At 43.2% G+C, this 15,333-nt stretch overlaps 1 protein-coding gene across 1 annotated transcript in view; it reads left to right on the forward strand.

Annotated features, from left to right (window-relative positions):
- Nucleotides 1-1,184, forward strand: part of ZNF805 (zinc finger protein 805) — a 2,566-nt gene extending 1,382 nt beyond the window's left edge. The window contains exon 2 of the mRNA XM_029924784.1: nt 1-1,184. This exon is cut by the window's left edge and continues 55 nt beyond it. Within this exon, the coding sequence (XP_029780644.1) occupies nt 1-456 (456 nt within the window). The 3' untranslated portion in view covers nt 457-1,184.
- The last annotated feature ends 14,149 nt before the right edge of the window (nt 1,185-15,333 follow it).

Here is a 15,333-nt window from a genome sequence, read left to right on the forward strand (position 1 = left end):
CACTTCAGCATCCACACCGGGGAGAAGCCCTACGAGTGCTCCGAGTGCGGGAAGGCCTTCAACCGCCGCTCGGGGCTCACGAGGCACCAGCGGATTCACAGTGGAGAGAAGCCCTACGAGTGCGTCGAGTGTGGGAAAACCTTCTGCTGGAGCACGAACCTTATTCGACACTCCATCATCCACACTGGGGAGAAGCCCTATGAGTGCAGCGAGTGCGGGAAGGCCTTCAGCCGCAGCTCCTCCCTCACTCAGCATCAGAGGATTCATACTGGGAGACACCCCGCCAGCATCGGCACCACCGAAGCGGGGAGGCCCTTCTCGGGCGGGCAGTCCTCCGTCAATCTCCAAGAGTTCCTATTGGGGAAAGACTTTTTGAATGTAGCCACTGAGGAAACCTCTTACCCAGAATCTGATGGTTCATACCAAAGAGAAACCCCTCAGTTTTCTTCCCTGTGAGGAACCCTTCTGTTGCAGGCTATCCGTTGTCATCTAAGGAGTCCTACTGGAAATCCACCCAACCTAGAGCCTTATTCCACATCTGAAAACTCATCCAGGGAGAGACCCAGTGGTTATGTGCATGTAGGAAAACCTTCAGCTGTATCTTGTTCCTTAATTTACACGGCAGTGTTATCTCAGGAATTTTTTTCCTTTTTTTCCTTTTTTTTTTTTTTTTTTTAAGGAGAGACTTAGACAATGAACTGCAAACACAGCTTCTTTCATATTTCCTTACCAGGCCTTTGGCACTTTGTCATGGATTCCTTAGTTTACTTGGCAGGAGGAAGGTTTTGTTAGAGGTAAAGGACCTAGACTTTTTATCTGTCTTGTATATACACTCATTGCTGTCCAGCATCAGGAGAGCTAGACAGTTGAGGGCAGGTTTAGAAACTTGCATGAATGTCTTCTCTGTTCTAAAATATTGTCTCTCTGCTCGAGGAGCGTAATTTTTGTGAGAAATGTCATGGCTAAAGCCATCAAACACCTTTATATTTGAGGAGATGAGAATACACATATGAATGGGCACATCTTATTGCATCAGTTAAGACTGTTTAAGGCTTTGATTTTTAAAAAGCAAACGTTTTCTTCATGTGGCTTTAAGGAGCTGATACACAGACATTTTCTTGGTCCTGTACTATTGGTTTACTTGATTACTGTAATTAGGTGGTAAATATTTTCGTTGCATAAAATGATTACTCTCTCTTTATTCTTATTTAAAACTGATTCAGCACTCTCATTACTCTGAATTTCCACATCAAGTTTTGGGAGTTTGTCTATTTTTATGAAAAAAAAGTATCAAATTTCAATGAAAATTAAGTTAAATTGTCAGGTAAGTTTGTTAAGAATTGTCTTCTTTATGGTGTTGTGTCTTCCAGTTTATGAACATGGTATGTCTATACATTTATTTAAATATTGCTTGTCATTTAATCACTGTTTTAAAATTTTCAGTAATAGGTCCTGAATGATTTTTTGCCCATAATATTTTATTGTCAAATTGTTTTCCATACAACACCCAGTGGTCTTCCCTATAAGTGCCCTCCACCATCACCACCACCTCTTTCCCCCCTCCCCCTTCCCCCTCAACCCTCAATTCATTCTCAGCATTCAGTAGTCTCTCAAGTTTTGCATCCCTCTCCCTCCTCTACTCCCCCTGGTTCTCTATTAGGTCTCTCGTTTTCCTGCTAGACCTATGAGTGCAAACATATGGTTTCTGTCCTTCTCTGCCTGGCTTACTTCGCTCAGCATGACACCCTCAAGGTCCATCCACTTTCCTACAAAGGGCCATATGTCATTCCCTCTCATTGCCATGTAGTACTCCATCGTGAATATATACCACATCTTCTTGATCCACTCATCAGGTGAATGATTTTTATAAAGGTTATATCTAGGTGGTCTTTTCTTTTATGATAAATGGTTTGATTTTAAACTTTCAATTTCCACACAAGTTTTGGTAATATACAGAAATGTAATTAATTTTTAGATGTCATTTTGGCGTCCTACAATCTTCCTGAAGTGTAGGCATTTATTTGTTTTGAAAGAATGCTTGGGATTTTTTTACACAGAAATACCATGTGCAAATAGAGATCATTTTATTTCTTCCTTACCATCTGTATACCTATTTCTTTTCTTGGACTAGCTAGGATTTCCAATACAATGTTGAATAGTAGTAGTAAGAAAGGCTGTTCTTGTCTGGTGTCTGTATATTAGGGGGGAAACTCAGTTTTTTGTCAGGTATGATGTTAGTATAATGTTTTCTTCATAGATGTTTCTTAATCAGGTTTAGAAATTTTCCCGTATTCCTAATTTGCTGTGTTGTTGTTGTTGTTGTTGTTATTGTGATTGGGTGTTGAATTTCGTCATATGCTTTTTCTCTGCCAGTTGATATAGTCATAAGCTTTTTCTTCTCCAGCTTGTTGATATGATGTATTACATTGATTTGAGTTTTGAATGTTGAACCAGCTTTGTATTCTTGAAGTAAGTCCTCCTTGATTGTAGGGTATAATTATTTTTATATGTCATATTTCAGTATTCAGTATGCTAATGTGTTGAGAAAGTTTTCCTCTAACGTCATGAGTGATAATGATATATAGTTTTCTTTCTTCATTTTTGTTTGTTGGGGGTCTGTCTCTGGTACTGCCATTGGCTTCCCAGTATGTATTGGGAGTGTTCTTTCTTCTGTTATGTGGAAGATAGTGCATAGAATTGGTTTTGTTTGTTCATTTAATGTCTGATAGCATTCTTCAGTGAACCATTTATGCCTGGAGATTTTTGGATACTTTGTAATTATGTATTTATTTTATTTAATATGTATAGAATGGCTCAGAGTATCTATTTCATATTGGATGGATTTTCCTAGTTGTCCTTTTCTGGAAATTGTTCCATTTCATCTACATTTTCTTTTTTGCTTCAAGTATTCCTTTATTATACTGTTTATGATGGAAAAATCTGTACCTGTATCTCCTGTTATAGTCCTGATATTGGAAATATGTCAGTTCTTTTTATTTTTGTTAATCTTCTAAGATGTTTATCAAATTTTTAATGTATTTAAAGAAGCGGCACTTTATACCACTGTTTTTTCTGTGCTATCTCTTTGTTCCTAATTTCACTGATACCTCTGTATTGATCTTTATTATATCTGTTCTTCCACCTGCTTTGGTGGTATTTTCCTCTGTAGTTTCTTAAGACGGATGCTTTAATCACTGATTTGAGATTTTTTGCTTTTCTAATGTAAGCATTACATTCTATAAACTTCCCTCACAGTACTTTCCTCACAAGTTTTAATACATTTTAATTAGATTTCATTTGGTTCTAAAAACTTTAGTCAAGACTTCCTTTCAAACTTATAAATAACTTAGAAGTGTATTGTTTAATTTCCTAGTGTTTGAAGTATTTCATGTTCTTTTTGTTCATGACATCTGGTTTTATATTTGATTGGGCTGTTTAAATTTGTTGAGGTTTGCTTTATGATCCAAGATATTGTCTTATCTTGGTGAATGTTGTATAAGGTTGCTTGAAACGAATGTGCATTCTACTGTCATTGGTGGAGTTTGTATAAATGTCCACACGATCCAGTTAGTTGATAATGTTACTCAGCTTCTAGGTCCCCGCTGATTTTCTGTTTAGTATTTCTATCAAGAGCTGAGAGAGGGATGCTGAAGTCCTGCCATATAATTCTGGAGCTGTCTTCCTCCTTTTAAGTTCTACCAGTTGAGGGTTTAAGTATTTGAGTTGGTTTTAAGTTCTATCAGTTGAATATTTGCAAGGTCTGTTGTAGGTGTATCCACATTTAGGATTCCTAAATCATCTTGGTGTATTGACCCTTTTATCATTGTGTAATGTCTCTCTTTGCCCCTGCAGCTTTTCTTTGGAGTATACTTTATCTGATACTAATATAGTCACTATTGCATTTTTTGGTTTATACTTTTCCATAATTTTACTGTCAACCTTGTCTATATCATTACATTTGAAATGAGCCTCTGTGAATAGTACTTATTCAAGTCATGCTTTCTTTTTACTCATTTTCCTTATTTTTTAAATTGCTATATTTAGAACATTCAAATTTAAAATAATTATCAATATGTTAGGGCATAAGTTGGCGAGTTTATGATTTGGTTTTTCTTTGTTCTCTGTTTATTTTTCCTCTGTTGTTTTGGATTCTGTTTTGTTTTGTTTTTGTTTTTTGCTTTGCCTTCCTGTGGGTTACTTTAACTTTTAGAATTCTATTAGATATATCTGTGATGATTTTGAGTATAAGTCTTTGTATTTTACTGGTTATTTTAGGTATTGTTTCTTACATATATAATTTATCACAGCCTACAGTATCAACATCTTAGCACCTTGATGTATAGAAACCTTATTTTCACTGGGTTTTTTAACAGAAGTATTTCCTCTTCATACACTGATAATCATATCGGATGATGTTCTTTTTTGCTTCAACTATCAAACAGGTTTTACACAATCTATGAGAAGCATAATGTGTTTACCTCTACTTTTATCCATTCCATTGTTCTCTCTTCTTGAAATCACAAGATTTGTTTTTCCTTTTAACATTTTCTTTTTTGCACACTCCTATACAGATCTTCCTTGACTTACAGTGGAGTTACATGTTGATAAACCCATCATAAGTTGAAAATATCAAGGTCAAAAATGCATTTAGTACACCCAACCCACTGAGCGTCACAGTTTAGCCCAGCCTACGTTAAACATACTCAGAATTCTTGCGACATACTCAGAATGCTTACGTTGGCCTACAGCTGGGCAAGATCATCTCACACAAAACCTGTTTTATAGTAAAGTGTTGACTATCTTGTGTAATGCATTGAATACTATACTGAAAGTGTAGAACAATGATTGTATGGGTATTTGCCATTAACATACACAGCCGAAAGCACACTAGACCTAAAGAATGTTTGAAATGGGGAACTAAAATTAATTGCTGGATAATGGGGATGCTAGAGTGACGGTATCATCACTTCTTCTTTCTTATGAAAGAGAGTAGCTGGTAGAAGGCACCAGGGCATCAACGCTTGTTGATGATTTTGCCCGAACAGTGTTCCTTAGGAAGATACCAAGTTTGGACAGTGCGGTTTGTTTCTTTTCAGTATATGTTTCTCTGTAGCAAGCAAGAGCATCCTGTGTCTGCCTGTCAGCTCTTGTTAATGTCTTGTAACTGGCCTCCATTTCTTCTAACATCCCTACCCGCTGCTGATAGTAGCTGTTACCTGTATCAGTTTGTTTGCTGTGAACTTTCTTGGTGTTTCGTGTGTAACTTTTTCTGCCTCATCTTCTCCCCCAGCCCCCAGTTTGATTAGCTTCTCAATAGAAAGCTTTTCAACTTTGGGGAGCCTGGGTGGCTCAGTTGGTTAAGCATCCAACTTCAGCTCAGGTCATGAATTCACCCTTCATGGGTTTGAGATCTGCATTGGGTTCTGTGCTGACAGCTTAGAGCCTGGAACCTGCTTCAGATTCTTGTGTTTCTCTCTCTCTCTGCCCCTCCCCCACTCACACTCTGTCCTCTCCTTCAAAAATAAACATTTAAAAAAATTTAAAAAGCTTTTCATCCTCAATGCCAACAAGCTCAGAAATGTCCTCATCATCAGTGTCCATTTCTGGCTGTTCCCAAGCACTAATGTCTTGTTACTTATTAAATAACAGCAGAATCTTTGAATGTGTTCACATATATCTTCAAAACTTCCTTCCTTCATGCATTACTATGTGACTTTTCCTGTAGTAATGTTCTGGATAGCATTTAGAATGTGAAAAATTTTCCCAAAACTTGGCTCGATTCAGTCACTCAGCAGTCAGCATATATGACATAAAGAGCATGCTTTGACCATAGCTGTTGCACCTTGGTCCACTGATTGACCGCAGTTGTGTTTGGTGGCAGATATACAACCTTTACACCAGGCTGATGCCCGCGACATCCCGGGCGTGCAGGAGAATCGTGAATGGATGGGATGTTGTCTTGCCTACGGTATTCTCTTGCCTGTGTAGTAAAGCAGTTCAGAAACCAGTCTAGACGGTGCTAATGTGATCCAGGTTTTCTTGTTACAGTGATGATAAACGGGAAGCATATACTTGCTCATATCCTTGAATACTCTAGGGTTCTCTGAGTGGTAGAGTAGGAAAGGCTTTATGAAATCTGCAACATTAACACCCGAATGCGGCATTACATGGCCTTTCAGTGCCCTGAATCCTGGCACTGTCTTGGGCTCTTGGCGAATGCATGTATGCCCCAGCACACATTTCCAGAACAAGCTTGTTTTACTGACCTCAACTATTTCTTCTGGCAAGTATTTCTCATCCACAGTTCTCATACTCAGCTCTTTCTTAAAAGCTTCAGCACCATCAGTCCTGGCACTTGCTGCCTCACTACTGACCTTCACATTATGAAAATTATGGTGACTCTTGAAACACTGGAGCCACTTACAACTTTCTGTGGACATTTGCATGTGTAGGATCATCATCATGCTCTTTTAGTGGATTGAAGAGACTTCTTGCCTCAGTCTGGATTGGCAGTGGGCTAAACAGTATGTGCTTCTGTATTTGGTCTTCTATCCACGTGACAAGAAATTTCTCTATGTTACCAGTTGGCCATGTCTTTTCTTCATGATGACAGTGGATTTAACCAATACTGACCACTAATATGGCTGCCGTTTGAGAAGGTCCTAACACATACGATGGCTTGGCACCTTCCTGCTAGACAGTTATCTTGAGTTTCATCTCAAGATTAATTGCCTTTCTCTTCGCACCAAAAGCAGGACACACAGATGGGTGCTTTGTAGACATGATGAGATGCAAAAACACAAAACACTGTCTCCAAACGCCAGCAACACAGTACAATATTTCAGTAGTTTGCCCTTGTGATTGCAGGGCTGACTGGGAGGCATGGCTGCTCCCAGCATCAAAAGAGATTATTGCACTGCATATTGTTAATCAGAGAAAAATATCCAAATTCAGATTTGGAAGTACAGTTTCTGCTGAATGCATATTACTTTTGCAAAATCATAAAATCATTGTAAATCAGGGATCATCTGTAATTAGGTCTTCTAATGGCAAATGTTTTTGTTTTCCTTAATAAATGTCTCAGCCTCCTTCATTCTAGTAGGATATTTTTGTGGGATATAGTATTTGGGTTCAGCAATTCTTTTAGTACTTGAAAAACATGTCAATTCCTTCTGGGTTTCAGATGAGAAGTCTGCCATTTTGAACCATTGCTCTGTCTGCAATGCTGCTTTCTGTCAAGCTGTTTTCAGAGTGTTGGTTTTTTTTTATTGTATATTGAGTTCAGAGTTTGGTTATGATATAATCTGGCATGAAATTTTGAGGGGTTTATTCTGTTTGGTGTTTGCTTAGCTCTTTGAATCTGATGGTGTATGTATGCCCTTTGCCCACTTAGAAGATTTTTAGATATTCTTCAGATATTTTTTCAGCCACACACTTTCTCCTCTCAGGACTCCAATAACATGAGTGGTAGATCTTTTGTTCTTGCTCCAGAGGGTCCTCAGACTCTCTCCCCCTCTCCCCAGTCTATTTTCTCCTTGTTGCTTAGATTGATTAATTTCCATTGATCTCTTTGAGATCACTGAATCTTTCCTCTCTCATATCTAATGTACTATTGAGCTAACCCAGTGATTTTTCAGTTTGGTTTTTGAATTTTTTAATTGTTTAATTTGTTTGTTTCTTTTATACATCATCTGTTTCTCTGCCTAGTTTGTAGCACCAGAGAATGACTCTGAGAAATAGGCCAAACTGTGTAGTCCATATTTTCTGGTGGTTTACCTTGACATTGGAATAGAAATCCTGAACTGTATGGAGGAAGGAAAGGCCTGCAGTCTTCTGTGTTGATTTCCACAAATATGTCTTTTTTTCCCCACAAATATTTCTAAGAACAGATATTGAAATGGAGAGTGAGTGATCTGCATAATGCAAAGAAGCAATTACCACTAATTTATATGGAAATTTTTCTTTAGCATTCCCAGACCCCAAAAATAACTCCTCTTAGGCTTTTCTGGTACCTTAAGACATCTTGGTCACAGATGCACAAAATAAATTGAGATAAAGCCCATATGCTCACAGACACAGTTCAAAGCTGAGATGGTGTAGTTCCTGGGATGTGTGCTGCCCCTGCAAGACGAATGCTTTGTTTTGTTTTGTTTTGTTTTAATGTTTTATTTATTTTTGTAAGAGAGACAGCATGATCGGGGAGGGTCAGAGAGAGGGAGACACAGAATCCGAAGACAGGCTCCAGGCTCTGAGCTGTTAGTACAGAGCCTGATATGGGGCTCGAACCCATGAACTGTGAGATCATGACCTGAGCTGAAGCCGAACGCTCAACCAACTGAGCCACGGCAGGCACCCCAAGATGAATGCTTTTCAACTTCTCTGGTAAAAGTCAAAATCCTTGGATTTCTTTCAGTTCATGGAAACAGGTCAGTACTACAGGCCTTTTGTAAAAGCAAAGTGCTGTAAGCAAACTTTCGAAAAGCAGGAAATACCTGCATAGCCTCAGATGGGAAAGAGGTCCCTCCTCTCCAAGGGTCACTCTTCCTCTTTGTGGTTGGACACGTAACCCCAGCTCCCCAGCTGTAGGACCTGGTGCATTTAAGCCCTCACCACGTGGTCTTGAGCTTCCCCTCTGAATCCCCTTTTAGCCTCATAATCAGCCCAGTGTTCAGGTCTCTGGTCTCACCCCCTGGCCCTTCCTGCGCCACGTGCCCCGTGAGCTCCGCCCTTCCTTCTCTCTGCCAGACACACCCTGTGTAACTGTTCCGTCTGCCGTCTGGCCTCACCCCCACAGCCTCCTCCACTCCGCTGACCACCTAGCTGACCACTTAAACCATGGCCATTGTCACCTGACGGAAGCCAGTCTCACAGAGTTCCCTCTTGTCCTCCCACGCTTCCCCTCCCCACCCTTGAACACACAGCCTGTCACTGGGCCTTCTGCTGCTGCCCACCTCTGACTCGAAGGTACTTTCCTGGTTCCTGTGACTTCCTGCCCTTCTACTTCAGAGGCTCTGCGTCTTCTATTAAACAGTCATGCTTCTCTGAATCCATGTGTCGCCATTGCTTTCTCATGTGTGAGGTGGTCCCTGGGTGAGTTAATCCCCCCCAACCCCAAGGCATTTTACTCAGTGATCTACAGAGTCCCCCCAAATCCTTGTCTCCAGGTTGAATGCTTCTGGTCATCGTTCCACACCTTGTCAGGATTCATATGGACTGAGCCTGTGTGCGCGTGTTGTGGACGGACCGTCACCACGAGGACGCACCCATAATGATCCCGACGGCAAGCAAACGTGTATTCCTGTTACACGCCGCAACTCTTAGCCTTTGCAACAGGCCTGTGGCAGGCGATGTCATCCCCATTTTACAGATCAGAAAACTGAGGGGCAGAAAGGCTAAGGAGTTTGCCCAGAGTTATACATCCAGCTAGGAAGTATGAGAATAGGGATTTGAGGCCAGTTACTGTGTTTGCGGCACCTGTATCCATATCCTTGCCTATATTCCTTCGTATAGGATAAGTCTTTGTTTTCCTAGTCATTTTTACTAAATGAATAAAATTGTGGTCAAATCCCCTTTTCTCGTTAGCACACGTTGGCCCTCCAGGTTGAGTGAGATACACCAAAGTCACTCTTTAACAGCTGCATAATCTGTTGAAACATAGGAAATGACAGGACATCTCTGGATTGAGGTGGCAGGGAGGTTGAAAAGGGCTATTGGAGGGTTTTACACGTCGTGTTTGAGGTGCCGAGAAATATCTCCATGAATCCCAGCGTGTTCTGTCCTGTTGCCCGAGCTGGATATCTTGCAGCTGTTTTTTTTTTTCATCACTGCACCCATCCAGTGCCTCATTCTGTTGTCATTACCTTTTATTTACGTCAGTAGACACTTCATGTATGTGTGTCTCAGTGAATGGTCACACACAGCAGTGCACCATTATTATCACGTTTGGGTCCCTTGCACGGTGTTTACACAAGGCTGTGTATAGAGTTGGCACAGTATATAGCACATGTTGACCTCGGAGAGAAACCACATGGGCTTCTGTGACCAGATCTCAAAGACTTGAAAAGTCATCATGAATGGTGGTGGTGAAAGTCCGCCGGACTACCCCAGGTGTGATAATTTACTCCGAAGACTTAAAGGACTCAGGACATACTCAATGGCCACGATTTATTACCAAAGGGATTCAAAGCAAACTCAGCCAAGGGAGAAGGACTGGAGTTCCTCAGGGGTTCCGAGCGCCCAAGTTCCATCAATGGCTTATGACAGCATCTGCAAAATGTCTTCTAGGGAAGCACACAGAAACTGCATGCCCAGGGGTTTTATTGGACACTGTTTCTCTAAAATATAGCCAAAATTCTAGACCTCCAGAAGGATAGCAGGTCACCAGCATAAGCCACATTGTTTACAATAACAATAGGCACACTGAGCCATTTTTCATTTCTGCCAATTCTGGGAAACCACCTGAAATAGAAGGTCCCAAGCTCCCACCAAGGGCAAACTTTGAACTCAAAGGATAGCAGTCTCAGACCTGTTCTGTTAACTCTTTCTTCACAGTGACGTGAATGGTACTATAAAGTTAGTAAATTCAAATGTCTTTTACACGTGTGAAACAAATACAATTTGCTGCAATGAAGAAATCCTAGCTTTGAGGTGAAGGCTTATATACATATAAACGATTGTAACTAAAACAATTAAGTCACATTGGATATTCTCACAAAGTAGGGTTAATTTAGTGATGACCAAGTACGGAGACTGGTGACAAAGGCTCTTGTCTCTATATAGATATGGATTCAGGTGTTTTGACTTGCAAATATTCCCTCTTTTGCCTTGATTTCAACAAAGATACAATGGCCAGGTCAATGCTATGCATTTCCTTTGCACATAATGTCGGTGATTTCACATTTATTCTTTGTTTCTGCTGTTGAAACTCGTAGCCTTTGGCTTCAAAAAGAGAAAATCAACTATGTGGTCATAATTTCTGCATCATTAAATGTGCATAACTTGAAATTATAGACTGGTGTTGCAGGCTTCATCAAGGTGCCGGAGCTGTCGGTGTGATTGGAGGGCGCCCTGCAGACACGATGCCCACCCCCGTGGGACCCTGGGCCCGGGGAGTGTGTGTGGCCTCCTCTGTGTGCACAGACGGCCTTCCCACCTCCGCCGTGGGGTGCGCGGGTGCTCTGGAAAGCTCAACGAGGTCACCCTGGAGTTTTGAGGGTTAATGACCTGTAATCTCCTTGCTGAGTTACACGTCTCACAGCTGAAGGGTCTGCGCAGAGGCGAAAACGGGCAGGTCGCTCTGTCGTCTCGGAGCGGCGTCGGGAGCGCGGGCCCTCTGGTCGGACTGCTGCCCAGACTCCCGGCCTTGCTCCTGTTTACTCTGCTGCTGCTTCCGGTCTCCGTGTGTCCCGCGCGTGTCCGCGTCGCCAAGTTCTTCCGCCGAGAACTCGCTGCTCCGCAGTCCACCGCCTCCTGGCTGCTCCGCGCCGACGTCCCCCGACGCCCCGACTTCCGCTTTGCCAGCCGGGCCACCGCTGTCCTCTGTGACCCGCTCTCCACGCCGATGCCGGAGATACGGCCCGACTTGGTCACGGACGACGCCCCCGCCCTGTCCCCCCCCCCCCCCGAAACGTTTCTGACTTCCCTTCACTCCTGGGATAAACGCCACATCCTTCACGTGGCCCGTCCACGGGCCTTCCCGGCTGGGACGTGCCTCATTTACCACCTCTTGCGCGTGCTGGCCTCTCCTTCCACCTCCTGTGTCCCCTCACTTTCCCCACTGCTGTGGCCTCTTCCCTCCCAACTCTGCCCAGTGAGTGCACGCTCATCCCTCACCTCGGCGCATAGCATTTCCTGAGCGAGCCTTTACCGGAACATGCTTCTGGATCACAGCGTGGATACACAGTGCCTTTCTCGGTTCCCCAAAGCCCCCTTCATGCTTGATGGTTTGCTAGGAGGATTTCCTTCACTCAGAACAGCTGTAACACTGCCTGTGACAGTGCAGGACACAGGCCAAGGTCACGGGCTCAGGGAGACCGAGCATCGGCTTCCAGGCGTCCGCCCCAGTGCAGCCACACAGGGGCTTAGTTCTTTGGGCAAAGGTGTGACAGTATGTTAGGTATCACCAATGAGGGAAGCTCACGGAAGCTTTAATGTCAGGGTTTCTTACTGAGGCACGCAGTACCTTTGTGGCTGACCATGGATACTGGGGCGGGGGGTCTACAGAAGGCCGAGATACAGTGTGTGTCACAGCCTCGGGCACACAAAAGCCACCATTCCCTGTGAGCCACACCGTTAGCATCAATCATCTGGTCAAGCTGATGCCGTGAGCGGGGCCTGCAGATCCAGGCATAGAACCACTTCCCCGGCCAGGTGTTAAGGACTGAGGTTGTCTTCCCACAGCTGGTCATGAATGTGTCACATCCTTTGGGATGTGTAGCATTTGAGCAGCCAAAGCCTGTTCAGTTAACACGTTTCTGCTCAGTCTGCCCTGCTGGCCCTTGGCCTAGGCTCTGTGACCACAAAAGTGTGCTATTGGCATGAGAATCTCTATGTAGGAAAGTATTTCTGTGACAGGCACACGGTCGTGTCATCAGAAATGTGCTTACCATTTGAAGGAGGCGGAGTGGGGTATGAGCAGATTAAAATGACAATCCATACTATTAAACCATTACATTCATGTCCATATTTTTGTACTAATTTGATTACTTGTCCCTTCTGATCAACTGTTTGTGATTTAAAAAAAAACCTCCCTGTCACTACCTTACGTCATCATCCTCACCCACTTTCTAACAGACCTTCCCCCCTCCTGCCCCTTATGTAGCCTACCTTCCATGCAGCACACAGAGTAATCGGTTAGAAACATGAATCAGGTGACATCAATACTTTACTTAAAGCCCTGCAGTAGCTACCCATTTCACAGCGGGGTTTCGCTTGTCTGTATTTTCTTCTCTGAATTCTTGATGCTCTGAATTTGGGGCCTTGCTCACTGCAGGGAGGCTGTCTCCTCCCAGGATAGCCAGTTCTCAGAAGTAGCAAACTGCTGATCCAGACTTGCCTTTCATATGCAAATTAGACAATCCAAGGATCTAAAGGGAAGCACCTCCTCCTTCTGGCTCTTACACTTCAAGAGACAATATTCTATGCCCATTATCCCAGGTCCTGGGACCAGACAATTTGGGGCATCCCTCCTGCCTAAAGCCTGCCAGTAGTATTCAAAGGAGCCAGTCCTTCGCCGTCTCCCCTGCCCTGCCTTACCTTTCCTTTGTGCAAAATACTAAAGCACGGAGCCATATTCTGTCCTCCACTTCTGCCCCCTGACCCATCCTCGTCGCCACAAGGCCCTGCAGCACGTGCCCTGCCTTTGGAGCCTACAGATCTGAAGGATACACTTGCTTCATTTGCAGCTCTGTGGATGCTACCACACCAAATCTACCAGTTCGTGGGCACGTTTCAGAACACGGAGGACATCTGTTCCAACCTCCTGTACAGTCCAGGGCAGCACAGCGTCTCCATTTCTCTCTCTGACTCCTCTCGTCTCACTCAAACCCCTGCAGATGCAGCTCCGGCCACATCCTGGCCCCTCTTCAGGCTCCCAGTGCTCTCCCCCTTCAGTTTCCTTGTCCCAGGTGTTCGCTGTGGGACACACTGTCCCCTCAGATGGCCACCCCGTGATTCCTTCCCTCCTCAAAGTCTGTGCTCAGGTAATAAATGTCTCGTTCGCCTTTTCCCAACCATGTTACATAGTGCTGCAAAACTGCTTTCATTCTACTCCACGGCTCTCACCTCGGCACTTTCCTGTTTCCACAGCAGTCCCTCCTTCCGACCCATATTGTTTAGGTTTTTCGTTGTTCTTGTTTTTAAACTATTGGTTGTTAGGATGAAACGTCCTCTAGAAGAGGAATGCATTCTTTTTTGATATATATGTGTCCCTTGTGTAGGGCAGTGCCTGTGCAGTCTCACTGGGGCATGAGTCCACATAACTACTCATGTTGTCAAGCTAGAAGTCCCTCCTTGCTCTTTTTTAGTTTAAATTTTCATTTTTAAACAATTTTAGATTTACTGTAAAGTGGCAAACATGTATTTTCCACTGTATATAACTTCCACCCAGCTTCACCTCATTATACATTGTTCACAAACTATTTGGATTTAACCAATATCTTCCCCCCAATAATGTCCTTTTGTTGCAAGATCCCATTCCAGGACACCAAGTTGCACTTAATCTTACCTCTTTAGTTTTCTCTCATCTCTGATAGTTGCTCTGTTACTCTTGTTTTTCACGATCCAAACACTTCTGATGAGTATTCATTGGGTGTTTTATATAATGTTCCTCAATTTGCACTTATCTGATTTTTTAATGAGTCAAGTGCTGGGTTTTGGGGAAGGTCATAACAGTGAAAAGCTTTGTTGCATTATACTATGTGGTACACGGTGTCAACAGGACATTACTGATGCTGCTAACCTTGATCACTCGGTAAGGGTAGTGTCTACCCATCTCCTCTGCTGTCAAGGTACCCTTTTCCTCTTTTCATATTTAGTCACTAATTCCAGCCACCTGAAATTCAAGGGAATCAAGCTCCACCACCTGAAATAAGACTATCTATGTATTACTTGGAATTCTGTAGAAAGGTTTCTCATCTCCCTGTATTCATTTATGTAAGAGCACTTTTGTATGTGACCTGTCAGTTAGTGAATTCAACCGGGGCACTGAGCTCTGTGCTAACAGCAGGGAGGGTGCTTGGGATTCTCGCTCTCTCTTTCTGCTCCTTCCCTGCTTGCTCGCTCGCTCTCTCTCTCTCACTCTCTCTCTCAAAAATAAACGTTTAAAAGCAAAGAAATCCGTGTGTTGTGATTCCATCTTATACGCATGGGAGAAGAAGAATGGAGGTCTACACCTTGGTGATGTGTTTAGTAATCGTGACAGAACTGCAGGGTCACATGCACACGCTGTTTCCATATTTATAACTGTATGTATATTCGTTGGAAGCTGCATTTTATTTTCTCACCTTGTCATGAGAAAAAAACCCCACAAATAACCAACTATGACTTCTAAGAACTTTTGTAATATATTCTCAAAGGATTGTTAGGATTCCTAATGGGACTCTTGGTTTCTTGTCTGCACTTACTTAATGCCGGGTCAGTTCAGGGTTCGCTCCTACCCATTTCTTTGTCCCTCTATTCTCAGGCTTTTCTTGAGACTGGAGAGAACCGTGTTTCCTAACAACTCCCGAATTTGCAGATCCACGCACGACCCCTGGGCCAGCGTTCAGACACGGGTTAAAGTGCCCCTGAGCCCGACCTCCCCGGGCCTCATTCACCAGCGGGCGTCAAGGCCTG

The sequence above is a fragment of the Suricata suricatta genome, chromosome 16 (assembly GCF_006229205.1).
Source record: "Suricata suricatta isolate VVHF042 chromosome 16, meerkat_22Aug2017_6uvM2_HiC, whole genome shotgun sequence".
NCBI classification, from domain to species: domain Eukaryota; kingdom Metazoa; phylum Chordata; class Mammalia; order Carnivora; family Herpestidae; genus Suricata; species Suricata suricatta.